Below are 27,025 nucleotides of genomic sequence, written 5' to 3' on the forward strand. Positions count from 1 at the left end.
TTAAGCAAAAAAATTTTCCAACCGCCTGGTAACATATCTCCGTTAATGGAGTTTGGTTACTGTAGTGTGAAAAGAAATAATAATAGTAATGGTACGGTTGTTATACATTTCCGTGTGTTTAGCAGTTCTTTATCGAAAAAAACTCGGTACCTCAACGAAAAAACGTCGCATTACATATTATATCAGTTATGCAAAAGCAACTGGAATTTGAAACGATATCAAACCAGGGCAATAACAAAAACAACTGAAATGTGCTAAACAGCACCCTTAACCATTTCCGTAATTTTCGCAACTATCAACCTTTCAATCGGTTCATCGGATTGTGTGAGATCCTTTCTGGCGCTAAGCGTAACGAAACCATTAGTGGTACAAAAATGTACGCACTCGTAACGTGTGGCAAGTTCATTGGCAATCACTAAATCCAGTTTGTAACGCCGAAGTGACTGTTCGGCTTTGTTGCGAAGAACATGGACATTTGTCTCCAGCTGTAAAAACAACAGTTCAAGTTAACTTGAATCGTGGATTGTAAGTTTCATATTACAGCGGCTTTGAAGTACTTGTACTTAGGACTTCCATTCGATTGTATGCGATTTGCGTGATCTGCCCAAGTTACAATTACTGAAATATACATAATTACTCGCACTTACCTTAAATCCGACCACAAAAGCTTTTGGTGCCCAGGCCGCTTTTACTGCTCCCAAAAATTTCGGAACTGGTTCCAAATGCAAATTCAAGGAGCCGCCCGATTCTATTTTGTCTTCAGGCTAACAAATAAATAGAAACTGCGATCTAGTGCGCAGGCATTAGTTGGTACAACCGTACAACAACGCACAGAACAGAATATCAAGTACTAGTTACTAGTACGTTATCACAGCGGCCAGTCAATGCGCAAACCCTTAAATATTTTAACTGGTAAAATATAATCACTTCAACATACGGTTACTTACCATATGTCGAAAAGGGATATAAAAGTCAGATACCGCTGCGGCCAAATAAAGGACACTTGTTTCGAAAGATCCGTTGAGATATTCACAACAGCGCCGAAGAAGAAAAAGGTATTCGTCAAGATCGTCATATTCAAGGTAAAGCGTGTTGGCTTTATGTTCGGCAAGTTTCTCCAGAGCAAACATATCCCAGTCAATGTCAGTGCCATTTCCCTACAAAAAAAATTGGATGGATAAACGGATACAAATTCCACCAAAAAATTTCAGTTACTTATCATAAGAATGGTAAGATCCGTGTCAAGTAAAGTACTAGTACAAGCAATTTTCGAACTGCATGGCATATGAAAATGGAATTTCAGACTGCGCAGTTCAGTAAGAATTCAAAATAACAACGAAAGCAAAACTATTCGCGGAATTCCATTTCCGAAAAGCGCGTCGCGTACTCATTGCCGAAAATGACAGCAGACTGAACTTTAAAAATCTAACGTCGCGTAGTTAAAGATCTCATCACTTCCTTAGTCATTAAAAAAATTATTAAAAACACAACCCACTGCCAACTGCCAAGCAGTAAACTAGCTGCATTACGCGAACAAAAAATAGTTTTCCCAATAAATTCACCTGTGAGGGGTTTGAAATGTTTGTCGCATTTGTCTTCTGGTCTTCATTATTTTGTTTCGGGTGAGACTGTACTTCTTCCGCCGCACTTTCGGCAAGTGCCACTGCGGACTCCGCACTGTTATTTGCTGAGTTAGATGACTCGTCGACTGAATTGTGACATCCGTTCCCTGTAGATTCCGGAACGGGACAGATCTCATTTGCAGCGGAATCGGACTTGCTTTTTGCAGTCACGGTGTCGCAATAACGATCAAAGTCAAAGCGCCACAACCAGGGCCGTGCGGATTTCCGACTGTACAGGAAAACAACAGCGAATCCAGATTCTAGGAAATATTCAGCTGATTTCGATCCGCGCATTCCTGTGCTGAAGTTTTCAACGAAACGCACCGCATTCTTTTCTAGCGGCACACGCGTTCCACCACTCTGTGAATTAAAGTAGAGATTAAGGCACACATAATACAACCAAAAAGACTAAAGAGTGAACAAATTCTATAAAGAGTACTGGTTCCTGAACTTACCGTAACTAGCGCGCAGCTCTTTTTCAGTTTGCAGATACTTTCACAAAAGGAAGCCAATTTCGAAACTTTTTCTCTGCATGGCTCTTCGCAAGATCCACACACACTTTGCCATAAAAAATCATAGGTCGCAGTGCTTTGAAAGAACGACATTTGTGATTTTTTGCTTTGCAGTGCGAGGCTGTGCGACAATTGGCTGTGCGACAATTGGAGTAAAATTACTACCGTGCTAAGTGTACAAGTACTAGTACTTACGAGTTATATATATTATATTGACGCGAATGCGAAAACAAGCTGCCAGCCGTGCCGAATTGAAGCTGCCTGGCGAAAATCTTTTGATTGGTCGGTTTAATTAATTTCTAATTAAACCGACCAATCGAAAGATTTTCGCCAGGCAGCTTCAATTCGGCACGCCTGGCAGCTCCGACCAATCAAAAGATTTTCGCCAGGCAGCTTCAATTCGGCACGCCTGGCAGCTTGTTTTCGCACATAGTCCATTGTATATAGAACTAATAGAAGCAGAAAAAGTGAAAATTCAAAACTCGCCAGCACTGTTACGACTGCATAATCACACAGGAATGGAGAAAGCAATGGAGAAAGAAGTACTTACTGATAAGCAATATCTTCAAAAGTCAAAAATATGTTCCATAAACGAATTTTGCGAACGTGAGTGTGCTGCGCATCACCTTTTTTACGAGTAATACGGAGTATTATACAGATACAATACATACAACAGGGGTGACAGTAGTATGTGTACCAGATAGCATAATTATTATGTGCCAGTATCGTCCATTGGGCGATGTCCAGACCGCGTGGTCTCAAGGCCTGCGCTAATCCCAGAACTGCACAATGATTCTGATCCCCATAATTACAATCATATATTCATATATATTCATAATATTTCTAAACTAATTAAACAAAACTAATACTACTAAACTAAACTAATAATAATATTATTATTATTACATGTCATATTACTTTAACTACTGTAGCCGCTAGATGAAGTGGCTCCACAGAGTCTGGTATACGGGAAAATGCAAGCCCAATATACACACATTGCTCCGTGCAGAATTGTTTTTGGTTTCAAACAATTTTGACTCTGATGCTGACGTTCTACATGTTTTACTGAGTTTTATTATTTTTTAGCAAAGTACAATAATTATTGTAAGAGCATAATGTCAGAGCACTGACAGTTTTCAATTTATAAACCTGGTTTGTTGTGGTTTTTGGGGTGCCCCTGGCAGGGGCAGGCAACAGTTTATCGAAAAGCAAAGTGTGCGCCTCTCGGTGGGGGGAAGGCTCGTGCTCAATGCCCGGCCAGAGGCAGGCAGCGGTCGGATCTAACAGTGGAGCCACTTCATCTAGCGGCTACAGTAATGTTAGTTTAGTAATAATATTTAATAACAATGCAACGATATTAAAACCCGTATACTGTAAAAATTATTGTAAGTAAATTATACTTTTTTCAGGAAATAGTAATTAATTAATAACAGAACAACAAGCCTGCGCTGATAGACACTAATTAAAAATTTCAAATTTACGATCGAAGGATTAATTAAATTACTTAACTGTAAATTATCATTTCTTACGCAGATATACATTTGGCAAAGTGCAATCCCTAAAATTTTTCTCCTGAACGTATACAACCAGCGCGGAAGTTCTCAAAATTTTTCATATTTTCAATTATGAAAAGCGGTACATTTTGACAAAAACTCAATTCACGATACACTCGCTCCAATTATTCGGATTAAACCAGCAATTAAACCTCTACAGACAAAGATCTGCACAGTGTACAAACAGTTATACCACAAAAAACATACTCGTATCAATTTATAATTACTGTAATAACTAGTACAGTAACAATAGAACTGCAACTACTCTTCGTCATCATCCTGAATAATCGCGACACGTTTCTTCGCACCTCCTTCTTCTGTTTTCTTTTTCTTCACACCGAAATCGTCATCGTCGTCCTCTTCATCCTTCGCATTCTCCAGTTTCTTCCTTCGACTTTCGCTATCGGATTCCTCCTCATCGGAAAATGCAGGCCGCGTATAATCTCCTCGTTTATAACTATTTTTAATAGCCGATAACGAAATAGTGTTATCGTCTTCTTCATCATTCCCTTCCAAAAAGCCACTAGTGATTCCCCGATTGTATACTCGTTCGCGAATGCGCCGCTGCTGGGTTTCGCGCCGAATGGACGCCTTAAGACGCTCCTCTTCTTTTCGCATCAACTCCGCTCGTAATTTCTCGGGGTCTTTGCTGTTTGCTCCAACATCGTGCAGAAAAACGAGGCTTGGCCCTTGATCCTTGGCGCCAGGCCGTCCGCTTGCCGACACACGAGTGGGCATGCGTGATTTCCTTGATAACGGGTTGGCCACAGCCGGACGCAAAGTCAGCTTCTCTGGAAAGATCACTCCGCCCTGTAAACCAGTGCCTTGTCGAATGAATAGCTGATGGTATTCGCCTTTGAACGGAATGAGAGACGCATCGAAATACTCGTTTCCGATTACGATCGAAGTGCTGCAAAAACAACGCCTTATTTGATTTTACTAATGATACGTTATTTGAATGCAACATTTATCTAACTAACAATAAGTAAGTTGATACCTACAAGTACACCCCTACAAGTTACACCTATCTGAATTTCCAGAGTCACTAAATGCGTTTGTCGATCGATAAATTTTTAGCAAATGACCAATTCCAGCAATACTGTACACTGTAGACTGTAGAGCATCTTCAACGATTTGCAACAACAACTTCCGTATTGGCAACCAGCTTGTGCTAATAAATTGTAAGCCATAATCTATCTAAACCAAAAATTACTTAGGAAATTAATAGTTTTTATTGTTTCACCACGAAAATTTGCTCCACCATATCATGATTTCAATGTAAAAAATTTATTACCAAAATTACTATCCACAACTGCTGATATCGACTTAACCAATTCATAAAAACAATGCGAAAACTTAGCAAAGTTAAATTTGTGAGCTTAGCTTCACCATCTTAGGATAATGGTTAAACTTTTGCACGTCTTGAATCAGACCCTTGATTTATGATTTCTGGCTTTCTGAACGTTTTCGTCAATGTTGGTGGCTAACGCTGTTACTGTAAAGCCATAAGTAATTTTATTTTTGGACGCAAACGCAGTCCAATAAAGCTAATTTTCAGCGATGATTCGCAAAAAAATGGTTCACCCTCTTTCAACTGGTGATGTAAAACCGAAATGCTAAAAGATTTCTTCAAACTCACCTTCCATCTGACCACTTGACCAGTTTCGCATTTGATTCCGGTCCCCCACGAGATCCATCCGCCAACGTCGACCATCTCCATCGTAGGGTGCCTTTCACTTTCTGTCGAATTGCATCCTGCACTTCTGGAGGTGGATCTTCGTCGTAATCTTCAAATTCGTCGTCATATCCTTCCGGATCGAAGGGCTTAGATTCCGCTTTTATGAAGTCTGGCATCTTCCAGTATATAAACCGTCCTTCCAGGTTCGGAGTCAAACGCGCGATATCCACTTCAATCCGTGTCTCCTCGTCATCTTCCCCGTCGCCCTCTGCGGGAATCTGTTCCCCCACGGGCTGCTCTTCGAGATCCCCTTCTTCCGCAATGGTCTCGCCGATATCATCCTTCACAACTTCGTTTTCTTCCTGAACGGATTCTGAAGAGTCTTCTTCGTCAGCAAGAAGATGGAAATCCGATGACTTGTTCGCGGAGCTCTCAGCCTCAGCTGGCGAGCGTGTTTCCCCGTTGTCAGTTTGAGTGCGGGAAGGAGATGCGTCGGGAGACGAAGCTTCATCGTGTGAACTAGCGATGCGCGGTGCTTTGGGTCTACGCGAGTCCTCTTCAGAGTCAGAACTGTCCGATCCAAAGAGCGCTTGCAGATTGTCCTTACTGGCTGCCATAATATTATACAGAGCGGAGCTCCATATAGACCTTAAACAGCCTCCGTATAGCCTTCTAAATAGGTTTCAAAAGGTGAAAAAGCAACAACTGTTACAATCAAGTTGAATCAACACAATTTTTTGTAGTACTCTTGGGGAAAATTTAATGGGGATACAGTACAGAGTCGTATACGTAGTAATAATTAGAGAAGGCTGACTCTGAAGCAGATCTCTCGATTTATGGCACTTCAGCCGATGGCGGTTGGCTACTACGCAATAACATAGCCAGCTCGTCGCGCTACTCGTATCATCTTTGCTGCACTTTTAATACGGATACCGGTCAAAAACGAAAATTTTTGAATGGTTTTCTCTTTTCTCTCTCGCTTTTCTGCTTAGTGTTTACAAACGTTGTATTGTACCTAAAATTGACAACTAACAAGATTCTTACAAAGGACATCTTATTAAATTTCTGGAGTACACTTTTTTCTTCTCAACTAGCAACATCTTACAACTTCACTTATCGGTGTCCGCTAGTACTTAATTTTGTTCAGCAGTTTGTTTGTTTGTCAGCCAGTTTGTCAGATCAGCACGGGACCAAGGACAGTAAAGTCTGAACACTTACGTTTTGCGCAGAATTTGGTTATTTTCTGCTTTTCGAGTTTCGAAAAATGTTGTTGAGATTCTACTTGGACGAGAATAACACTCGGGTGTACACCCTGAAAGTAAGTGGGCAGTGGTTACACTTCTTGCATGGCATACGCATATCCTTAGTCTTCGGAACTGGAACATTGAATTTCGTCATAGGCACTCGATCCTGATGGAAGACCTACTCACACCGCTCATCCAGGTGAGTACTTACAGGCTGCTACGTACAATTCCAAACGAGATATGCAGGAGCTTGAGCAGTCGTTTCCTTCTTTCCAGCTTTTTTTAAAAACGTTACTGTATTACATAACTTCGTCTTCGTGTAAAGTTTGGACTTGAAAAATACTTTCAGCTTGACTTGAAAAATACTTTGAAAAATACTTTCAGCAGCGGAAGAACGTTGTTCGAAAACTGGTTAAATTCTTTATTCTCATGTTATACTTTATTTTCAGTCTTTCTTTCTTTGATTTTTATTATTTTCGTTGCGGATTACTGTTTCTACACTTGTGAAAACATTAGCCGGTCCCTTTTTGGTTTTGATCTGTAGAAGTCAGTATGTTATCGTTAATAAATTGTAATGAATATCTTATTATTTCAATTATTTCAAAATTATTATTATTATCTTATTATTATTTCAAACGTTACAATTGGGATTAATTATCATTGAATTTTTGCTCGTAGCGAAATTTTCTCCGGAAGACAAGTATTCCCGTCAGAGAATTACCATCAAGAAGCGTTTTGGCCTGTTACTAACCCAAAACCCCAAAATAGCCGAGGAGTAAACGATACGGCTATATCGACTGAAATTTTGGCTGTTTTTGGAAGAACGAAAGGGAAAGACCGTCGTTTTTCTTGGTCTTTGGTAGCTTATTGCAGTGGGTTGTTTCGCGTTAATGTCGTTTAAATACGGTATTGTTCAATCCGTGAACGTCTTCACAGGTTCTACCGTTCAACCATGCCGTTTATAACATTTCGATAGTAAATTGGTGGAAGACTACTTAATTAAAATCCTGCTGACCATAAGTTTTACAGTACCATAAAATAGGAGATTTTAGCAGTTAGTTTGAACGTTTGCAAATGGTATTACATTCTGCACGATTTGCAGAAAAAACTCCGGTGAAAAAGAAACATGGACAAAACGATCAGTTTACCATGCAGCTAATACAAGCGTGAACAAATAATAGTCAGCCTTAGGCCTTTATATAATTCATATCAGAAAAGGGAATTTTTAAACAGTTTCTGATTTATTGAGCTTCGTTCATGGCAGATCAGCGGTTTCACCAGAGGCCGGCTTTTTCTTTTCATTTCCATGCACTTTTGGGATTCGCTTATCATCCGGGATCGAAACATCTGCCGGTGGAATTGGATTGACAAACGGATGATCTTTCTCGCTCGCTTTCGGTAACATGATTGCATCGCGTAGCATTAACTGCAAAGATATTCAAATTTCTAACGGTGATTTACCCAACGGAATATCGCCACAGAAATAGAATCAATATTACAGCGAGTATCTTGAGTACGTAATTACTTGCGTTTGTATGCCATAATATTATCACATTCTTACCCTCACGTCGTATAACATAGTAGGGAAGTAAAATCAAATACAAAATAAAATAATAATGCTAATCAATTTCAGAAGCAGTAATTAGTACGTGCCACCAGAAAAACGCTTGGCTGCATCCGATGCTTTTCTCAAAAATTCTCAGAATGCGGAGTTGTACCTGTCTCTGTCTGATCATCGGTTCCCAATCATACTCCTTCATTTTCAGAATAGCATTATGCAGAACATCCACCAGTATCCTGGAAAACTGGTTAAAACGCTGCACTACCAAATCAGCGGTGACATGTACCGCATCTTCCTTCCAGCAGTCCATATCGGTAACCAGCGCAATGGAATTGTACGACAATCCTAACTCATTGGCCAGGACCACCTAAACAAAGCCAAGAAATAACTGCAGTATAATAAGGAAATAGCGAAGTAAGCAATGAAATTAATTTAATGATTAACATCACAAAAGTAAACCGTACTTCCGGAACACTCGTCATCCCCACAACGTCGCAATTGAACAGCCGATGCAGATGGCTTTCGGCTTTTGAGGCGTAACGTGGCCCTTCGATGACCATGATTGTTCCGCGCTCATGGAGTCGAACCGGCACATTCATTGATCGAATCACCGACAAGAGCACCTATTGTCACAAGAAAAACATTTAAATAAAAGCATATATATTAATAAATTTTTGTTGCATTATTCAAAAGCACGTAAAATTAGTGTACATTTGCACAGCAGCACAGTGAAGGTAAAGTATACTGTTTTTACATAGCGTTAGGTAAAGTTTGTTCATAGAAGTTATCAGTTTCGTGTTATCATTAAGATAATCGTTAATATGACGAGTAGTCTTCACGCGGAAGTTGCATATCTTACTTGACGAGTCTCTTCGCAAAATGGTGTGGCCATAGGAATGTGGCAGATACCCGGAAGTCCGGTCGGCGTTCCATCGTAAAATGTCTGCTCTCGTCTGGTTGTCCTGCAACAAAGAAACAAACATAAGTACTCAAATAAGTTTATTACCTTCCAGCCCAGCACTTAAGTCTATCATTTATAAACTTGCCATTATTGCATCTCTGTTAAAATTGTCATTTTACGAGAAATAACCTGTCAATAAACTGGTCAAGTAAGACAATATCTCCTGGCTGCATTTCCTCTCGCAACGAGCCAACGGCATTCGTAACAATCACATGAGTGCATCCTTCTTCTTTCAGTGCCCATAAATTGGCACGGTAATTGATTAAGCCCGGATGAATGGAATGGTGTCGACCATGTCTGCAGATGTGAAAAGAAATTATAATAATTATGTCTTATTACGATGAAAGCTGCATATCAAAATTAAATGTAATAAGCAGTATATTTTTTGCCGCGGTCGGCGTTGGTACGGATGGTCAATGGTCATATGCTCACAAGCGTATGTATCCCGAACAGACTGACAAAATTAATTTCAACTGAAAATCGTAAGCGGAGCTTATTGTTACTATTTGTTAGTCTCAGTTTTCGTTTTACCGAGCCAGAAGGACCACGGGAACTCCATGAATGTCTCCAAGAACCAACCGATCCGATGGCTGCAAAACATCCCAGAAACGTCTTTTCCAGTATTGTGATGCCAACACGTTATGCGTTACAGCTGTTAATAAATTTATTAACCTACCGGTCCCCAAGGTGTAGTGACTTCTTTGCGCTGAGGATTTTTTAAAATATTCGGCTCATCCAAACCGGTTCCACCGATGATTCCAATCTGTACATATAACGCGCACTAAGTTAATTAAAGTAGAGTAGTAGTAAATACAATTACTATCCTCTTTTTTAGCAAGTAATCACAAATCAGCTCCACAGTGCGCCGATCTTAAAGGCCAAACATTGTAGGTTATACACCGATCATTTAAGGACAACCTGCCACGGCGATGCAATGCAACAGGTTATCCGTCACCGGTTAAATACGGCAGGAGGTGCTAACTGTACGAGTACTTACTTTAATACTTAGTTTAATTTGAACGCAGGAGATTTTTGACAATCGAATATAGACTTAAAAATCGCCATCACTCTTGTACAATCTGCAGTGAATCGATAAGGCATCAACGCAATAGGCCGCTACAGCAACACTAATACAAAGCCGTTGAGCGTAATCGTTAGCATAAAACTCACCTTGATTCGTTGCATCTCCTTCTGCTTGTGTTCAAAGATAAATCATAAAAAGTTGATAAATTCTGTTTTTCAGTGTTCTGCAGTGCGCTTGCAGTGATGTGGCTGCACTGGTGATTGCGATCCATCCAGGGTTGAGCTTTCAGCTTCGAAAATCTAGTAACCGCTGGTGTCTGGTGGCTGCAATATGAACAGATGCGGTTAACGGTATTGCACCTTTGCGAACTTCGTGCCGGATAAAAAGCCCTACATGTATTATCAATTTATCATTAATGTTATCAGCGACCGAAAATCTGATCGTTTTAAACAGTGAAATGCCGGAGCTTGTTCTCGCACTGCCAAATTGCCAATTACAGTACCAAGAGAATGTGGTGCAAGATGGAGTAGGCGTAAAACTATTAAATATCTCTATGAAGAGAAGTTGTCAAATAATGCAAACTTTATTGTAAGAAATTCATTAAATCTATAATTACTATATACATGAAGTTCCGGCAGTGCAATGTATCCTAATCCGTGTAAGTGCAAATACACAACTTTATACGTTTCTGTATAGAAATTGACCATAATTATATAAATAAGTTACTCACGTACTGTATCTTTGCGCCTAAACCGGCACATGGTACACCTGGGGCGTTAATTGCCGGTTGACATTTAATAATAATCACTTGGTGGCACCAAAGTTGGTGCCAACCGATGGTTAAGTGGCATTTTAGACTGTCATATTTCAGTTTCGACAATTCTGTATTTTCCCACTAAGAGCGTAAACTGTTCTATAAATATAATTGTATGATATATAAATATATTGTATGATAAGAGTATGATATATTGTCATACATATGCATACCACATAGCGAAGTATACTGTATGACAAATTTATGTTGTTTTGACAAGACAAAAATTATATTACTTTTACTGCGAATACGTAATTATCATTAAGTTTAATTTAGTCCATACAGTACTTAACAGTATGAACTGAACTACTATTGTAGAGATTTGTAGTAGACAGTAGACTTAATAACATTAGAGGCAATAATTATGGATTTTTATTCGTATTATAACTATTGTTTAATCCGTACACAGCGCAGAAGGCAGTTTGATGCACGAAAAAAAACATTATGAATATCTTTCTTTTAAAAAAACATGAATATTGAACATTATGAACATTTTTATGCCACAACTGTGCTTCTACCCGGTAATGTTCGTATTTCATACTTTCTATGGAAATCTGAGTTCTCATTCATTCTGTACATCACTTTCTCGAAGTCGAAAAAGAGCTGTACACTGTACACTGTGTACAGTACAGGGTAATGCGAGTAAGTAGTAACTTACTAACTTCATGTGACCAAATCATAAATTTGCTGAGAGCCTACTCGAGTAACTATAGAACCAGGGGTCGCTAATTTTGTGTTTTGATAGGTTGTCGGAATATATTTTTAAATTCCTGATTAAATTTTATGATCTGTAGTAACTAGTAAGTACTTGCTGCTTTTATTGTTAACATAATAATTTTATATTGACTATCGACACTTCTACTGAATACGTTGTCATAGGCTTTAAATGAGTGGATATTCACATAATCACATGGTGATCAAGATTAAAGGTCATCAGGTAAGACATCATGCCCCCCAAAACTGAATCTGCAAACCAGAAAAACCCCGTTCACCAAGCAAACTATTGGTTAGTAAAAAAACAGACAGCACAGGCTCTAGCTAGAAGTAAATTTGCGCTGCTGAAATTTACAGGCGCGACCACTGCCTGGACGAAGTTCGTCGTGAAGCACGATGGAAAGCAGGATACGGAAAATTTCTCTTGGGAGCACAACCCAAGCTCCGATTAACCAAAGAGAAACCATTGCGTCTACCGGTGCGCGGTCGGCTGCCGATGCACTATGATCCTGATATCCAGGTTGACCTCTCCAATCGGTTCATTCAGCGCCATTTCCACATGCCACAACTGCATTCCCACCATGTCTACCCACAACTGCAATCCTACAAAGTTAATCTGCCCGAGCGACCGCTGAAACACATTGTCCGCAATGTCCATACTGAATCCCAACCGAAGCTGGAAACTTACGCGCCTCCATTCCCTAAAACCGAGAGCCGGAAATATGGGTGGCTAGTGAATGGCCCGACTTATGATTTTCCATCTGTAGGAAAACAAGCGAGGAAGCAGTCCGACTTGGCAAAAGCTGTTGGACTTCCGTATGAAGCATGGTAAAAAAACCCGGATGTCATTCTCGAAACCCAGTAGTACTTAATTACAATCAAGACATTTGAATTATGGAAAACCATGCGCATAGCAGTATTTAATCATCACCGTTTTTAAAGAACGAATGCCGCGTTGACTATGATACTAACAAGTAAGTAACCACAAGTCCAGCAAAGGTAAAACCCAGTTTCCATACAAAAAGTTCATTTACATTTATAGAAGTGCTGATAACCAGTAAAAGTAAAATGTACTGTCGTTAGAAGCAGTCGTAAATATTGCAGAACAGCATACGAGTTACAATCTTACGCCCAAACAACAACCGCTCTACACCAAACGTCCAAGAAAAACCGCTCTAGGATAACGCTCTTTCAAGTACTGATACTGAACAAAAAACACATCGGCAACATAATAAAGGATTTTTCCAGACAATGACAGTGACTTAACGCGACAGATGCTCTCCACAAAAGTTATTATACTTCTCCGTAATCCGACAATCTGCAGAAAAAAAGGCAAATCATTAGTACCAAAAACAATCTGTAAACTGTTCGTGTATGACTTAGAATACTGTTGTAGCAGACAATGATTTGATATTTAAATTCAGTCCTTCAATCGAAACACTGCTCACATTGAAAATCCAGGCAACCAAGCAAATGGGTACGCAAGTCCCGGGTCCATTGCACAGTATCTGAAAAGTCAGAGCATATTATGACTTACTATGAATTGTCTGCTTAAATTACTATCGGTAAACGAATGTTACCGGTAAAACACAGAAATCTAACAGGCACTGTTAATCAGAGTCCAGAGGATATGTTTTAACAAAAAATTATTATGTTAAAAATCCAAAATAAAATAAAAAATAAATGATAATTATGTTAATTTAAATCTTGATCCAAAAATTATGCGCTGCAGTGAGTGCAGTCTCACAAAAATCAGAAGGCAAAAGGACAATGTTAGAGGCACGACAGCCTGCGTGGTAGATACGCCACTTTGCGTATGCGTACCAACGCACACATGCTGATTCGCCCTCTCTTGTACGTACGTGAGTGGCTGCACTGCACTCTCCGCCTAGCGGATCCACCGCGGGCGCACTCACTGAGCATACTTGCTCTCTCGTTCCTCTCTCGCTGTATGACTCAGCGCTTATACGCTCGCGTTGGATACGAGTCCAGTCTGCGCATCACATTCGACATGTCTGGACAGCACGACGTTGCCGCCAGCACACTTCTCTCTCTACATTTCATTACGCTCTAGAACTTGCTCTCAGCAACTTGACGTGCTGATTTTGCATAGCCAGACATTGGCTCTTGGTTCTTCCTCTCCCGCAATCACGCGGTATTTGCTCCCTTTATCTGTCAATAAAGCTCACTGTGAGTCCCCTGCGCTTGCCTGTCACATGGTAAGCAGATCGTTTGGCTTTTCGATCCACCGGACCCTTTGAGGAGACGGTAAAGGCATTTTTCGGAGAACCTGAGGAACCTACGGTAAAAGTCAGATAGACTGCAAACGCAGCCTCTGCTTCGACCGCTGATCAGACAGATCTTGCCGTCTTACGATTGTGGAAGCACAGGTTGACCGCAAAAGCGATCCCTGACGCAATCGGTGAGCATCAGTTCCTTAACTCTTCCACATAAGAAGAGCGGACAGTTTTTTCCCCGACCTTACGGGACGCTGACGGACCAGGCTCGCTACGATAGCCTGCAGCGCGATAGGATTACTCCATTAATACGGGGACCTTCGCCTTGAACGGCGACCCGCAACTTTAACGGCGGATTTCGACCGAGAAACGGCGGATCACCGACCTCCCAACAGCGGATAACCGACCTCCACGGACCCGTAACAAACCGGTAAAGTCGTGGTTACAGGTCGAAACAGGTCGAAACTAGGTCGAATTCCTAGTTTTTGACTGTTAACTTTAATTTCTAACGGTTAAAAACAACTTTTTAACGGATAAAAATAAATTTTCGTCGGAGAAACCGACCTAAAAACTTACTTTCACTGACCTCTTTTTTTGACTAACCGACCACTTCTGGCTAACCGACCAGAGGTTGGTCATTTTCTTGATTTTCATTTTCGACGGATTTCCCACCGTCAGAAAAATTCCTAAATTTTTAGAATTAATTTCTAACGGCTAAAAACTTAAAATTTCGACCAGATAACAACTCTGGCCGACCAAAAATAACTTGTTTTTCCGCTTAAAATTAGCGCGAAAATTTCTGATTTTCTGTGTGACGTCAGAAGGACTTACTTTCAGTACTTTAGAGCCGACCAATCAGAGCTCTGGGAAAGTCCCCATACTTATAACATAGTGACCGTCGTAGTGAGTCATACTTGTTTACGCCTTTTGTGCGCACGGCACTAACGTCGTGACGTAGGCAGATAACAGCAAGACCATTTCGTGTGACGTCACACCGGTCATTGGCAGTAGTACAGGACGCACGTAGAACCGTATCACCTTAATGTACTGTAGTATACTACTGTACTGTAACATAGCACTGTACTGTAATATAGTACTGTGTTGTAACCCATACTGAGTCACACACAGGATTACGCCATCAACAACGTTGGCCCACATCTACCGGACACACGGAAGTTCCTGAACCGAAAAAAGTTCCTGCTCTCATCGGAAATCCCCACATAAGGGATTGTCCGATTGATTGGCTGAAGCGAGAACGCTCAAGCCTTTCACACTTTGACGGTGCTGTACATCATCGGATCCAAACGGACATCCCCACTTGGGACATAGTCCAACCGACCAGTGCAGACCGCCGGCTTCCCTAACAAAAGGGACCTGGTGTCTACGGGCATCCCCACAAAAGGGATTAACGTCCGTTCGTCTCGGCCGAGGTAAACAAATACCCGGGCCATCACCAGCTGACTGTGAAAATGGCCGCGTTGGTCAACAACACCTACGCTCACCAACCTGGGCCACTCAAGGCGGGTGGATACAGCTTCCAACATGCCAGCCCAGTCGGTCGTCAGGTGCCATCCGCGAGCCCACTTAGGCGAACGGAGGTACCGGGAGCGCGCGACCAGCGCATCCCACCGACCGGATTCGCCGCATTTGACAGCGGCCTCCAGGACACCTACGAGAACGGCTTGGTCCCGGTCGTCAACGAAGGCGGTTACCCGGCACCAACCCGGCCCAACTATGACATGGTGCATCTGACGCGGTCGACAGCACCACTGACAGTGGTCGACCGGCAAATCGCATGCAGAACCCCGGAACGGCGGATGGAGAATCCATCAGCGGCCACCGTACAGTCTTACAGCGGCCTAGAGGACGGCAACATGAAGCCGGACCCCAGGTACGGAAGTGGACCGGACAGCCAACCCTACCAGGCGGAGGAGCGCGAACAAAACGCGCCACTCTACCAACAGATTGCTGGCCTCCTGCTCCAACTACAAAGGAGTCAGGACGAAACCCTGCAAGCCGTCGACACACTGCAGAAGAACCACACCGTAACTCTGCAGGCTGTCGACGCGCTAAACCGTCGGATCTCCGATCTGGAGCAGCATCAGTCGGAACCACCTTGGACGGATGCGAACCGGCCAACTGGACTGCCGCTGCAGGTACCTACCGGACCGGTAGTTCAGTGTCCAAAGAACCACGGACCGGCAACGGTGGCGCCACATAAGCAGCCACAGCCGACCAAATATGTGACCTTCGACGGAACATCACCCGAAGGAAGGGTCATCACGCCGACTAACACGTCGGTGCCGTGGTCAACAGCACCACAGCCGCATTATCCGGCCTCTTACCCGTCCGCGCTCCATAACGCAGCCGCCGGAGAAACCAGTCCACACATGGAACGAACAAGTTCCCCCTTGACATAGACGATCCGAAATGTCTGAACCAACCGGAGTTCAACCTTCAGAGAGCACGCACTCGGTCATACAACACGGCCGACTCGCAACTAGGCGGGTATGGTGGCCAACCTGATCCGGCCGGCTACCCGGAACAACACAGCCGGGTGCAGCTATATCGACCCACAGAAGGTCGACAGACTCCACTTGGGTTGCAACCTGGCCTATACGGAAGAGTCCCCAACCTACCTGAGGGATTCTATCCGGAGCCACCACAATCAGCTCAAGTATCACCTCCGCAAGCGAACGGACACGATGGTCAACTAGAACCGGCTCGTTATCTGGCAGGTTATCCGGACCAACAAGGTCGGATACCAAACGCCAACCCACCACCCGCCCTGGATGTACAACAGAATGCATCAGTGGCACCTCAACACCCTCAGCATCCGGAGGCTGGACACGCGTTTAATCAGGAGGGAGAGGGACGGCCCAGCGATCAGCTCACACGAACGATGATACGAGCATGTGCCCGCGGACGTAGACAACCCTTACCGGACTTCGACGGCGACCACACCAAACTTGATGGTTGGATGAAACAGATCCGTCGCCTACACGCCGAGGCCCAGGAATGGTTTGAGTCGGATATCCGCTTTATGACCGACCTTGCTGCCCAACTCAAAGGACAGGCTGAAGAATGGCACAGACTGGCTGCAGCCGACGAACCACTTGGCGGATGGCCAGTAAATCTGTGGCTTGCGAAATTCGAGGAGCGGTTCGCGGACAAAAATAAGGAGATTAACGCTTTAGCAACGATGGCTAAGCGGAAATACCGTTTCGGACAAGAGACGCCGGAACAGTACTACGATGCCATGATGAGTATCAAATCTCGAGTCCCATCCATCACCGACGTAATGGCGGTCCACTACCTAAAGGAGAACATCCTCGAACCCAAACTACGGGAAGCTCTGGATATCTGGATGCCGGCGACTACGGCAGAGTTCCTAAAGTACATCCGACAATACACCACTGGAAAGGCAAAATACGATGTACCGTATGGAGAAACCATCGGACAGAACCACTCGCTGGCCCACGACAGACCGCAGGTGGTGTATTATGTGACCCCACATGGGTCATCCCCCGTGCAACCCGGAGCCCCACTGCTCTACTTCGGCAGTAACGGAGGCTCGGGTCAGTATACGGCTCAGCCACTCGCTGGCCAGAACGGGAACTCCGGCGGAAGACGTAACAACGGAAACGGCCGGACAAATCGCGACCAAGCAGGAGGCGCCGGACAGAGCGGTCAAAGCCTCGCTGGACCCAACCAGAGTCAGCGGAACCAGGACGCATATATAAACAGACAGGAAGGTCTGTTTCGGCAGTGGACTTTCCAGAACGGAATAACCTGCGGCCACTGCATGTGGGGAAACCACCACAGCAATGCCTGCGCATACGCCAACGTTGACCCGGCCTGTAACCCAAACCGGAACTGGTACATGGACTGGCGTCAGAGATACGACGCCCGCGGCCCACTTGGCGCGGCAAATCCGAACCGCGCGGCCTTGGTCCCACCGCGCCCACATGGCGCTGGTCGACCCAGTGGCAGAGCCAACCGGAACTGGCAGCCTGGCACCGGAAACGGAGCCAACGGTGGAAACCTACCGGATGGCGGCGGACACAACTATGGATCGGATGAACAACAGAATTTCACCGGTCAGATGCAGCAGCCCACCGCTCTGCAGCCCTCATATTATGGACCGACTGTCTTTCCTTCCAATAACGGCGGCGGAATGACCTTGGTCTATCCGACGGAAAACGACTATGGTCAGTGAGCACCGGTGGCTCAACTGACCTCCTACCACCCACCAAAGCACCGGACAAAGACAACCCTGTGTATCGCAACAAAAGCGTCACAGGGAGAGCGAGAGAAACCGCTACGAAATCCACAAAAGGCGCAAACAGAAGCGCCGGTAAATCATCATCCCACAGAAGGACGTCAATTGGACCACGCGGTTCCCACAAAGGAACCGTGTTAACCGTCAATGCCGCAAAGCCAACCGCAGCTGGATTCACTAGAAGCGCCAACAGACGTGCCGGTGAATCATCATACGGCCAGACGACCATGGTCGAATCACACGGAGCCCACAAAGGAACCGTGCAATCTGTAACAACAGAAGCCGCCCGCATGCTTGACGACAATAACGCCGTCATATCGCCCCGGATATGGTCTGTGACTACCCGGGAAAAGTTTGGCCTACCTTCGACGACGGAGTTTCCAGGTAACCTAGTAACGGTGATGCCTCAACCCACTTCGGAAGCCGACAATGGCTTCAATGCATCTCTGTCCAATAAGAGGCCACCGATTGGACGGCACGGTGCCCACGAAGGAACTGAGCCGACTGGTAGCAAGAACGCTGCCGGGTTGTCTGGTGCCAATAACGGCGCTGGATCGGTCAGCGCCAATAACGGCGCTGTGCCTTGCGGATTATCTGGCGCCAATAACGTCGCCAGACCGGCCGGCGCCAGTAACGACGCCCTGCCATCCGCATCGCCTGACGGCAATAACGTCGTCAGACCGGCACGTGCCAATAACGACACCGTGCCTCCCGTACTGCAAGGCGCCAACAATGTCGCCCCGGCAACCGGACCTCGTGGTACAGCCGAATGTTGCCCCACGACTCATCAGGACACAATAACGCCTCCTGGACTCCCCACCGTTAGTGCAGCGAAGGGAGTTTCCGCCAAGAGTACGGAATGGTCCCCCGGTAAAACTCCGGTCAAATTGTCTGCCATAATTGCGAACATGGTTACCTCCCATGGGCTTGAGGAAGGTAACCGCATTACGGCAACAACAACCGCTGACTACAGGAGAGCTGATGTTCGTACGCACTACGATGGGATCGCGACCTGTCCAACTGCGCACAGCAGAAGCCAACCCGCTCCACCGGTCACCAGCATAACGGAGTATCCGCACGAAACGGAACAACCTGCTGGTCGGACTTTGAAACCGTCTACATCGGTGGCAAAGTCTATCCCGATACCAGAGGCATCGGGCAGTGTCGATACACGGGTAAGCCGGAATGTGCACACCGGAGACACCCGTCTCACCTGCCAGGATCGCACCGGTGAAGGGCAGAATGCCGCCAGAGCATCAAAAGTCCACCACGTTGGAACGCACGGATCAGCACTAGAGACGATGAAGTCTTTCCCGATACCAATGGTGGGAAGACCAACAAAAAAGCAACAGGCCGGCATGATATCAGTGGAAGAGTACTGGATGGACGAATAGCCAATGACCGACCCATATCCCTTGCCTGGCAATTATCAACCAGTCCCCACTTGGGACTGAAAGCCGAGAAACGGCCCAGCTGAGAAGCAGCAACGTCGAGAAACGACATGGATACCCGGAACTTACCCCCAAGACTAACCTTTTTCTTGCCCGCACGGACAGTTGACCAGCAATTAGTCGGATTCTTCGGCTGGATTCGGCTCGAGGGTCAGACCCGGAGCAACTCCGGCACCTTCACCGTAACGTCACATCCCCCGAGGAATCCTCCGGAAAGAACCGTGCAAACAGCCAAGTTCCCCGGCAAAGCGAAATAGGTCAGGAGCACCTACTTGGCGCTCCGACATTCTCTGACCTAACTGAAGGAACTCAGCTGAGCTCACACAAAGCTCAGGAGTCGGTAAAGACTACGACAGTCACCGACATCGGACGCAAATCCCCAACCAGATGGATGAAGCGCAGAGGTCGACCTCACCCCACTCGGGTAAGGCGACTTCACCGACCTAGAAGGACGGTCAACAGCAACCGACTTTGAAGGTCGGACAAAAACAACCGATAACGGACGTCGGTCAAGTCCAACCGACCACAGAAGTCGGTAGGGCTTCACCAACCTCGAAGGTCGGTCAACAACAACCGACCTCGGAGGTCGGTCATCCTCAACCAGACAGGAAGGAAGACCAATCGTCACCAACTAAGGACGTTGGCCAACAGTCACGGATAAAGGAAGTTGGTAAAATTCAACAGACCACAGAAGTCAGTTGGATTTCACCGACCAACCAAGTCGGAAAACTTTCACCGACCAAGGTCGGGTAGCAGCAACCGACCTTGAAGGTCGGTCAGCATCAACAGAAGATGGAGGTCGGACAACAATCCCCGACCAAGGAAATCGGTAAAGTCCAACCGACAACAGAAGTCGGAAGGATTACACCGACCAAGAAGGATGGATGTCCATCGACCGAACAGGTCGAACCTCACCCGACAACAAAAGTCGGAATTGAGATCGGGCAACTCCAACCGACCTTGAAGGTCTGACAACAGTCACCAACCAAGGAGGTCGGTCAAGTACAATTAGCCTTCTTGGAACAAAAGCCGGCGGATAGTAGGTCGGATACGGAAGTCCAGCCGGCAAAGCGAAAAAGGCTGGAGCCAACAGATGCTCGGCCGCCTCAAGCGCAACAGACTGCACCGTAATGCCGTTTCGCTACCATAGTCGACCACAAAAGTCGACCACATTGATGGGTAGGACCTCACGCAGAGGTCGGCCTGAGCCGGCCGAATCAAAGAAGAAACCGGAGCAAACAGACGCCCGGCCACCCAAGACTACGACCGAAGAAGTCGAAAGGAGCAGACCGCTGCCCAGACGCGACCATAATCCTGATTCGCTTTCTTAGTCGACCTCAAAAGTCGACCCGTTAATTGGTCAACTACGACTATGTTACATGTCCCCACTTGGGATTTAGCGTCGTCCGTACTAGGACACAGCTCTGAAAGAACGAAGGAAGTTAGCCGGATTCTTCGGTCGGACCCGGAAACGCGTGGTCAGACCTGGATACTTCGGTTCTTTCACCGTACCGGTACGTCCTCCGAGGAATCCCCTGGACCGAACTGGGCAACCGACCTCACTTCCCCAGCATGGCATGGGCACATCAACAACCACATCTGCTTCGACCGGAGACAACAGACGCCCCGGCTTGCTAACGTAGCATATCGTGAACCACGTTCTGCTACCGAAGAAAATAACTCCGGCCAACCGACTCCGGAGCATAGACTGAGAGGATTACGCTAACACTGTACGGAACCCCGGACTCCGAGCGTTCCCTACAGTGTTTGCCTGGCACCCGTGGCCAACTTTGGGACCGGGTAACCGACCAGTGGCTTTCGTCACCGAACACGGTGGTATCCTCATCGGTTCGGAATGTCACATGGTTCGGAATTGACCACAGAAGTCAAAACCGAACTGTTACGACATGATAGAAGCGGCACACTCAAGGCAGGAGCCAACAAACGGATTACGCCCAGAGGTTTTACCCCGCAGACCGCGGCCTTTAACCATGATCAACTACCTCAGTCGACCACAGAGGTCGACCATTCCCGAGGTGGAAACTTGGACCTCCGCATTACGACTCGGGTAACTTAACCGACCACAGAAGTCGGTGAAGTTTCAACTTTACATCCGAAGAAAGTCGTATCAATTACTTCGGCAACCGGACTCCGGAAGTAAGAACCAAGAATCACTTGGACCGCAACAGAGCGGATCGGGTCAACTACGACCTGCTACCCAAAATCGACCACAGAAGTCGTTTACCAATGGTAGCCAACCTAAGAAAACGTCAACACTCGACCAACCGACCTCGACCTGATGGAAGCATACGGAAGTCACAAATCGGATCGCCTCATCGAACAGGCCACCTTTATCGACGACAGAAGTCGATAACGACATCCGCAGACCGCGGGAACCACGACCTTAGTCTGGCCGGACCTTAGTCTGGCCGGGGCTCCCGACGGTTTAGTTGGCTACCGGTGTACCAACGACTCCGCCGACCCACTTCCCCAGGACATACCAAGGGAACATCCTAGGCAAAGCGCTAGTGGTCGCGAACTGCACCCCCAAGCAGACCCCACCACGGACGGGTAACGTCTTTTCCCAACGGAAGTGGCAAGGCGTCACCGGTTGTGGAACGCAACAAAAGACTCCAACCAGGGAAGTGAAGGTCTGATTCTACCTCAAAACCTTGCATGTGCCTGAGGATGGAAACGGGCAGTCTGACATAAGTCGGGGCCCGAAGCACAACGCTGCCAAGGCGCGAGAACTGCACGCTGGTTTCAACCAAGGGATTACCTGGTTAAAAGGGACCACATAAGTCCCTTGACGCCAAAAGCGACCAGGATTGCATGCTGGCCAACAGACGCCACGGTAACTGACGAAATCGACGGAACTTGGACCCGTCCAGAGGCAAAAATCTGATGTCACATGGCTCAACGGGACAACCGACCAACAGCGACTAAGAACCGACCCAGAGCATGTTAGAGGTACGAACCGGACCATCGCTCCAGACAACTTTGCGGGGCTTGGGCGAATGCTCAGAGGCCTGAAACGACCTCTTAATGTATGGAGTCGATCATGATGAACAATCACCGACCTCGGGTTGGACAACATTATACTCGACCTCAGGTTGGATAAAGCGAAGCGACCGACAACAGAGCTCGGACGAATGCCAGGAGTGCATGCCGAATGGCCAACAGACGCCATGGAACCGCCAAACTTGACGGAACACGGACCCGACCCAGAGCATGTTAGAGGTACAAACTCAACCATCGCTCCTAACAACTTTGCGGAGCCCGGATGGACGCCCAGAGGCTTAAACCGACCTCTTGACGGACGAAACCGACCTCGATGAAGAATCACCGACCTCGGGTTGGGTAACATTATACCCGACCCCAGGTCGGATAAAGTGAAGTCACCGACAATAGGTCGGTTATGAGGAGGATTCAACCAAAGCGGACTTGTATGGCTCCACTTGAGCCTGCACACCGCAAAACACCTCGGTTAAACATGGAATCACCGACCTCAGGTCGGATAACATTGTAACCGACTTCAGGTCGGCCATGGGGAATAACCGACAACAGGTCGGTGGATGGACTCACCATGGAAGATTTTCACGGAAAACGATTTCCGGACGGATAGATTCGACCTAAACGACCTTGTGTGGTCCCACTTGGACCTGCAATTATGGAATCATCGACCTCAGGTCGGATAATATTGTAACCGACCTTAGGTCGGACATGTGCGGATAACCGACAACAGGTCGGTGGACGGAAGATTCTAACGGAAAACGACTTCCAAACGGATGAATTCGACCAGAACGAACTTGTATGGTCCCACTTGGACCTACAAAAGTATAACTCGCCTTGGTCGACCTGGAACACAGGATAACCGACCTCGGGTCGGATAACATTGTAACCGACCTCAGGTCGGATACGTGAAGTAACCGACAACAGGTCGGTGGATGGAGACACCATTGAAGATGTCCACGGAAAACCACTTCTGGACAGACGAAATCGACCTCGGTCGACCTGGGAAACAGGATAACCGACCTCCGGTCAGATAACATCGTACCCGACCTCAGGTCGGACAAGCCAAGTAACCGACAACAGGTCGGTAGATGGATATCCTTTGGAAGATCTCCTCGGAAAACGACATCCGGAAGGATGCATTCGACCTTGCTCGACTTGGGACACGGAATAACCGACCTCAGGTCGGATAACATTATCACCGACCTCAGGTCGGATAACCGGTTTAACCGACCACGGAAGTCGGCTAAGAACACCGGATCGTTAAGAACCGCTTGGAACACCAGCGGATTACCCGGATTACAACCTTCTAACGGATCAGTACTAACGTCACGTGGTAATCGACCTCAGGTCGTATAACATTACCACCGACCTCGGGTTGGATAACATTATACCCGACCTCAGGTCGGACATCAGAAGTCACCGATAACAGGTCGGTGAAGGATAACCAAACTGAAGATTGGAATTGGAAACGACCTCGAAATGGTTTCATTCGACTTAACGGGACTTGTTTGGCCCCACATGGGTCTAAATAACACGGTCACCGAGGTCGACCATGGAGGTACGTTATCACCGACCTCAGGTCGGATAACATTAAGACCGACCTCAAGTTGGATATCCATCCTAACGGACAACAGGTCAGATGCCAACAGTAAATCATCAGTGGATGGAAGGAACAAGAAATTCCGACCGGACCTTCGAGCCAGTTCGCATCGGATGAAGTCATAACCAGGCTCGTGGTAGCAGATTGAACGGTTTCGACCGTCCACATTTTATCGGCATTACCACTTGGCGACCACGGAAGTCGCATGACACAAGTACGGTTTTGTCCGACCTGAACTCTGGAATTCGGAACTTAGCCGGATTCCCCTGCCGCTGGTCAACCTACCAGTAGGCCGACCGTGGTCAACCGACCTCAGTCTAATTCCCTTATTCAGAGAGGATACTTCGGCATTCGCCGCAACGACAGTGCCTCTCTCTCCGAACGGACGGAAACGAGTCGGTTGTAAGTGTCAGCCGTGCTTACCCGACCTTGCACAAGTTACCGGTTACGTTGGGTAATCTGGGAACCGACGCCCCGGACCTGACGTACAGGACTGCATTTGGAAAGAAGACCCCGTGAAAACTCAAGACCCCGTGGACGTCATCCTAGTCGGAATAATCTCTAACCAAACCTGTTTTGTGTTACCTTTGTGCTCACTGGAATTGTGATTAAACTTTATTACATTTTTCTTTCGCGCTGTTTAACCGTCATTACACTTTTCTTTTACGTTCTCCGAAGCCAACAGAAGCAAGATGCCTGCCGACAGAAGCATTACCGGCCCAACGAAACGCCCGAGCGGCTTCCAGATTTGCGGCCGTGAGTTGCTTGCCTCTCATGGGTCTGGAAGTGAAGGATGGGACGGTCAACAGGACACCGGACTCCCACTGGAAGAGGACGCGTACCGGCGACCCCACATGGGTCGACCGGAGAGGTGCGACGCTGGCGCGGTACTGAGTCGGAGCATCCTCGCAGGAGCTCGGATTCCCGCCCAGAGGCATGTTAGAGGCACGACAGCCTGCGTGGTAGATACGCCACTTTGCGTATGCGTACCAACGCACACATGCTGATTCGCCCTCTCTTGTACGTACGTGAGTGGCTGCACTGCACTCTCCGCCTAGCGGATCCACCGCGGGCGCACTCACTGAGCATACTTGCTCTCTCGTTCCTCTCTCGCTGTATGACTCAGCGCTTATACGCTCGCGTTGGATACGAGTCCAGTCTGCGCATCACATTCGACATGTCTGGACAGCACGACGTTGCCGCCAGCACACTTCTCTCTCTACATTTCATTACGCTCTAGAACTTGCTCTCAGCAACTTGACGTGCTGATTTTGCATAGCCAGACATTGGCTCTTGGTTCTTCCTCTCCCGCAATCACGCGGTATTTGCTCCCTTTATCTGTCAATAAAGCTCACTGTGAGTCCCCTGCGCTTGCCTGTCACAACAACATTGTACTATTTTAATAGTACCGCCCACGGGTTACCGCAGGGAATAAAAAAGAGCATCACCCATTTTAAAACCAAGATTCCCGCTCACAGAAGTAGCTTATTTGGTTAACGGCTAACAGCTTTGAATGTACAGTATTTTAAGCGTTACGACTGCAAGTACTGGTGCAGTCGATTAATTTTTGGAAATGCAGTGCGAGTTTTCCTTTGGTATTTCACACACGCACACACACACACACCCGTTCTTATGCTTAGATCAGTTTGAATTGCAGCTCAAGACAATCGCACGATATACGTGAACATACCACATCCGGTCGCTCGGTAATCACTATTGGCAAAGCGTACATGGTGGCATACAGTGTCGACCAAGCGCTGCTTAACCATGCCTGTCGCACTTCTCGACTCCGAGGAATTTTGACGAATTTAGCCTGTGCGTAAAACCACACCATACAGATACGTTTTCAATCAATTGTGGAACGTTTCACCACCTCGTGTGATTAGTAATCACACTGATTACTGATTACCTCTTCTTTGGTCTCTGCATCCAGCCTTTGCAAGACGGCAGCGCGCATGGCACTCGTGCTATCCGTGTCCGCCAACACAAACGTAACGGGATAGTATTTGCTAGCGCTCATTTGTGACAACAGGGACAAAGCTTCAGTCGTATGGCCTCCTAACAGTAATACTTCCATTGGGGCATATTTTTAGACTCCCGGTTATCGGTGTGGAAGAAAATTGTCATTGTAAAATATCAAAATGCGACTTAAGGAAAAGTTAAAAAGCAATATTAACAATAAGTTATAAGTAATAACTTATTATAACTACGGTCTACGAAGAATATTTACGAACTAATTTCTATTCGATCAGAAAGCGCTGATAGAACAGAGTTTCGTCATTAAACAAAGTTTTACCTGAACCCAGTATAACCATCAGCCGCAACGGCAAGTCTTTCCTGGATACTCTTTCGGATTTTCCTCTCACACACAAATAAAAGTAAGCAAAGCGGAATCCGAAGATGCACAATAGTGCTGCCACGAAGGATACTATCCACAACATTTTCGCTCTTCCCCACTATCCGGTGGTTCGAAACCAATCCTGTGCAGATTAAATGAGGCTTTTCGAAATGAAAATAATGGTTTCAGAAAACGTTAGTGAAAATGATCAAGGTTCACGTCTGAAATAAGCACCAAATAATTTCTGAACCACGTACTTCACTGTAAGATCGAAAGACGCAAGCGTAAAAAATAAAAAAACTGAAATTATAAAAACTGTATTAAAGCTAATGGAAGTAGCAGCAGCTACGTGTAATAAGTTACTTAGCGTAGCGCGCCGAGTCACACGGCTGAGATGGCTGTAACCCTGTAACTTGTCG

The 27,025-nt window shown here is 46.1% G+C and overlaps 6 protein-coding genes across 9 annotated transcripts; 2 read left to right on the plus strand and 4 right to left on the minus strand.

Annotated features, from left to right (window-relative positions):
* Positions 1-122: 122 nt before the first annotated feature.
* Positions 123-2,286, minus strand: LOC129581273 (uncharacterized). Its single transcript, XM_055472253.1, has 5 exons — positions 2,078-2,286; positions 1,563-1,982; positions 948-1,157; positions 648-764; positions 123-485 (listed from the first exon to the last, which is right to left on the minus strand). The coding sequence occupies exons 1-5, from the start codon at positions 2,225-2,227 to the stop codon at positions 255-257; spliced, it is 1,128 nt and encodes a 375-aa protein (XP_055328228.1). The 5' UTR covers positions 2,228-2,286; the 3' UTR covers positions 123-254.
* Positions 2,287-3,711: 1,425 nt separating this feature from the next.
* LOC129581134 (RNA polymerase-associated protein LEO1-like) lies at positions 3,712-6,143 on the minus strand. Its single transcript, XM_055472031.1, has 2 exons — positions 5,327-6,143; positions 3,712-4,597 (listed from the first exon to the last, which is right to left on the minus strand). The coding sequence occupies exons 1-2, from the start codon at positions 5,980-5,982 to the stop codon at positions 3,949-3,951; spliced, it is 1,305 nt and encodes a 434-aa protein (XP_055328006.1). The 5' UTR covers positions 5,983-6,143; the 3' UTR covers positions 3,712-3,948.
* Positions 6,144-6,308: 165 nt separating this feature from the next.
* On the plus strand, positions 6,309-7,644 carry LOC129581433 (H/ACA ribonucleoprotein complex subunit 3-like). The gene is made up of 3 exons (XM_055472495.1): positions 6,309-6,683; positions 6,766-6,808; positions 7,288-7,644. Exons 1-3 carry the CDS (start codon positions 6,630-6,632, stop codon positions 7,386-7,388), a joined length of 198 nt encoding a protein of 65 aa, XP_055328470.1. The 5' UTR covers positions 6,309-6,629; the 3' UTR covers positions 7,389-7,644.
* On the minus strand, positions 7,534-10,837 carry LOC129581429 (S-methyl-5'-thioadenosine phosphorylase-like). 3 transcript variants are annotated; one of them, XM_055472490.1, is made up of 9 exons: positions 10,779-10,837; positions 10,302-10,478; positions 9,808-9,894; positions 9,663-9,721; positions 9,261-9,428; positions 9,030-9,132; positions 8,635-8,793; positions 8,328-8,537; positions 7,534-8,035 (listed from the first exon to the last, which is right to left on the minus strand). In XM_055472490.1, exons 2-9 carry the CDS (start codon positions 10,314-10,316, stop codon positions 7,865-7,867), a joined length of 972 nt encoding a protein of 323 aa, XP_055328465.1. In that variant the 5' UTR covers positions 10,317-10,478; positions 10,779-10,837; the 3' UTR covers positions 7,534-7,864. The 3 variants fall into 3 exon arrangements, with proteins under 3 accessions (XP_055328465.1, XP_055328463.1, XP_055328462.1); XM_055472488.1 differs by having other exon boundaries at positions 10,658-10,790; XM_055472487.1 differs by lacking the exon at positions 10,779-10,837 and having other exon boundaries at positions 10,302-10,699.
* An 848-nt stretch (positions 10,838-11,685) lies between these two features.
* On the plus strand, positions 11,686-12,716 carry LOC129581431 (uncharacterized). Of its 2 annotated transcripts, XM_055472493.1 has the most exons (3): positions 11,751-11,769; positions 11,849-11,975; positions 12,041-12,716. In XM_055472493.1, the coding sequence occupies exons 2-3, from the start codon at positions 11,917-11,919 to the stop codon at positions 12,513-12,515; spliced, it is 534 nt and encodes a 177-aa protein (XP_055328468.1). In that variant the 5' UTR covers positions 11,751-11,769; positions 11,849-11,916; the 3' UTR covers positions 12,516-12,716. The 2 variants fall into 2 exon arrangements, with proteins under 2 accessions (XP_055328467.1, XP_055328468.1); XM_055472492.1 differs by having other exon boundaries at positions 11,686-11,975.
* LOC129581430 (UDP-N-acetylglucosamine transferase subunit ALG14 homolog) lies at positions 11,860-26,928 on the minus strand. Its single transcript, XM_055472491.1, has 5 exons — positions 26,565-26,928; positions 26,178-26,326; positions 25,959-26,081; positions 13,132-13,191; positions 11,860-13,001 (listed from the first exon to the last, which is right to left on the minus strand). Exons 1-5 carry the CDS (start codon positions 26,707-26,709, stop codon positions 12,831-12,833), a joined length of 648 nt encoding a protein of 215 aa, XP_055328466.1. The 5' UTR covers positions 26,710-26,928; the 3' UTR covers positions 11,860-12,830.
* Positions 26,929-27,025: the final 97 nt, after the last annotated feature.

The sequence above is a fragment of the Paramacrobiotus metropolitanus genome, unplaced genomic scaffold (genome assembly GCF_019649055.1).
Source record: "Paramacrobiotus metropolitanus isolate TYO unplaced genomic scaffold, Prichtersi_v1.0 Parri_scaffold0000005, whole genome shotgun sequence".
Lineage (NCBI taxonomy): Eukaryota > Metazoa > Tardigrada > Eutardigrada > Parachela > Macrobiotidae > Paramacrobiotus > Paramacrobiotus metropolitanus.

What these genes read in the sequence shown, in the direction of transcription:
- LOC129581134 (XM_055472031.1), bottom strand. Translation starts at nt 5,982, where the DNA reads ATGGCAGCCAGTAAGGACAATCTGCAAGCGCTCTTTGGATCGGACAGT. An exon ending in GTCAAGTGGTCAGATGGAAG is followed by an intron (nt 4,598 to 5,326) that starts GTGAGTTTGAAG and finishes TTGTTTTTGCAG; the next exon opens with CACTTCGATCGTAATCGGAA.
- LOC129581430 (XM_055472491.1), bottom strand. Translation starts at nt 26,709, where the DNA reads ATGTTGTGGATAGTATCCTTCGTGGCAGCACTATTGTGCATCTTCGGA. An exon ending in GATGGTTATACTGGGTTCAG is followed by an intron (nt 26,327 to 26,564) that starts GTAAAACTTTGT and finishes TATTACTGTTAG; the next exon opens with GAGGCCATACGACTGAAGCT. An exon ending in ATGCAGAGACCAAAGAAGAG is followed by an intron (nt 26,082 to 26,177) that starts GTAATCAGTAAT and finishes TTTTACGCACAG; the next exon opens with GCTAAATTCGTCAAAATTCC.
- LOC129581429 (XM_055472490.1), bottom strand. An exon ending in TCACTACACCTTGGGGACCG is followed by an intron (nt 9,722 to 9,807) that starts GTAGGTTAATAA and finishes GATGTTTTGCAG; the next exon opens with CCATCGGATCGGTTGGTTCT. An exon ending in CCCGTGGTCCTTCTGGCTCG is followed by an intron (nt 9,429 to 9,662) that starts GTAAAACGAAAA and finishes TCACATCTGCAG; the next exon opens with ACATGGTCGACACCATTCCA.
- LOC129581433 (XM_055472495.1), top strand. Translation starts at nt 6,630, where the DNA reads ATGTTGTTGAGATTCTACTTGGACGAGAATAACACTCGGGTGTACACC. An exon ending in CTCGGGTGTACACCCTGAAA is followed by an intron (nt 6,684 to 6,765) that starts GTAAGTGGGCAG and finishes ATTTCGTCATAG; the next exon opens with GCACTCGATCCTGATGGAAG. An exon ending in TACTCACACCGCTCATCCAG is followed by an intron (nt 6,809 to 7,287) that starts GTGAGTACTTAC and finishes TTTTGCTCGTAG; the next exon opens with CGAAATTTTCTCCGGAAGAC.
- LOC129581431 (XM_055472492.1), top strand. Translation starts at nt 11,917, where the DNA reads ATGCCCCCCAAAACTGAATCTGCAAACCAGAAAAACCCCGTTCACCAA. An exon ending in GTTCACCAAGCAAACTATTG is followed by an intron (nt 11,976 to 12,040) that starts GTTAGTAAAAAA and finishes TGAAATTTACAG; the next exon opens with GCGCGACCACTGCCTGGACG.
- LOC129581273 (XM_055472253.1), bottom strand. Translation starts at nt 2,227, where the DNA reads ATGTCGTTCTTTCAAAGCACTGCGACCTATGATTTTTTATGGCAAAGT. An exon ending in AGAGCTGCGCGCTAGTTACG is followed by an intron (nt 1,983 to 2,077) that starts GTAAGTTCAGGA and finishes TTTAATTCACAG; the next exon opens with AGTGGTGGAACGCGTGTGCC. An exon ending in CTTTTGTGGTCGGATTTAAG is followed by an intron (nt 486 to 647) that starts GTAAGTGCGAGT and finishes TTGTTTTTACAG; the next exon opens with CTGGAGACAAATGTCCATGT.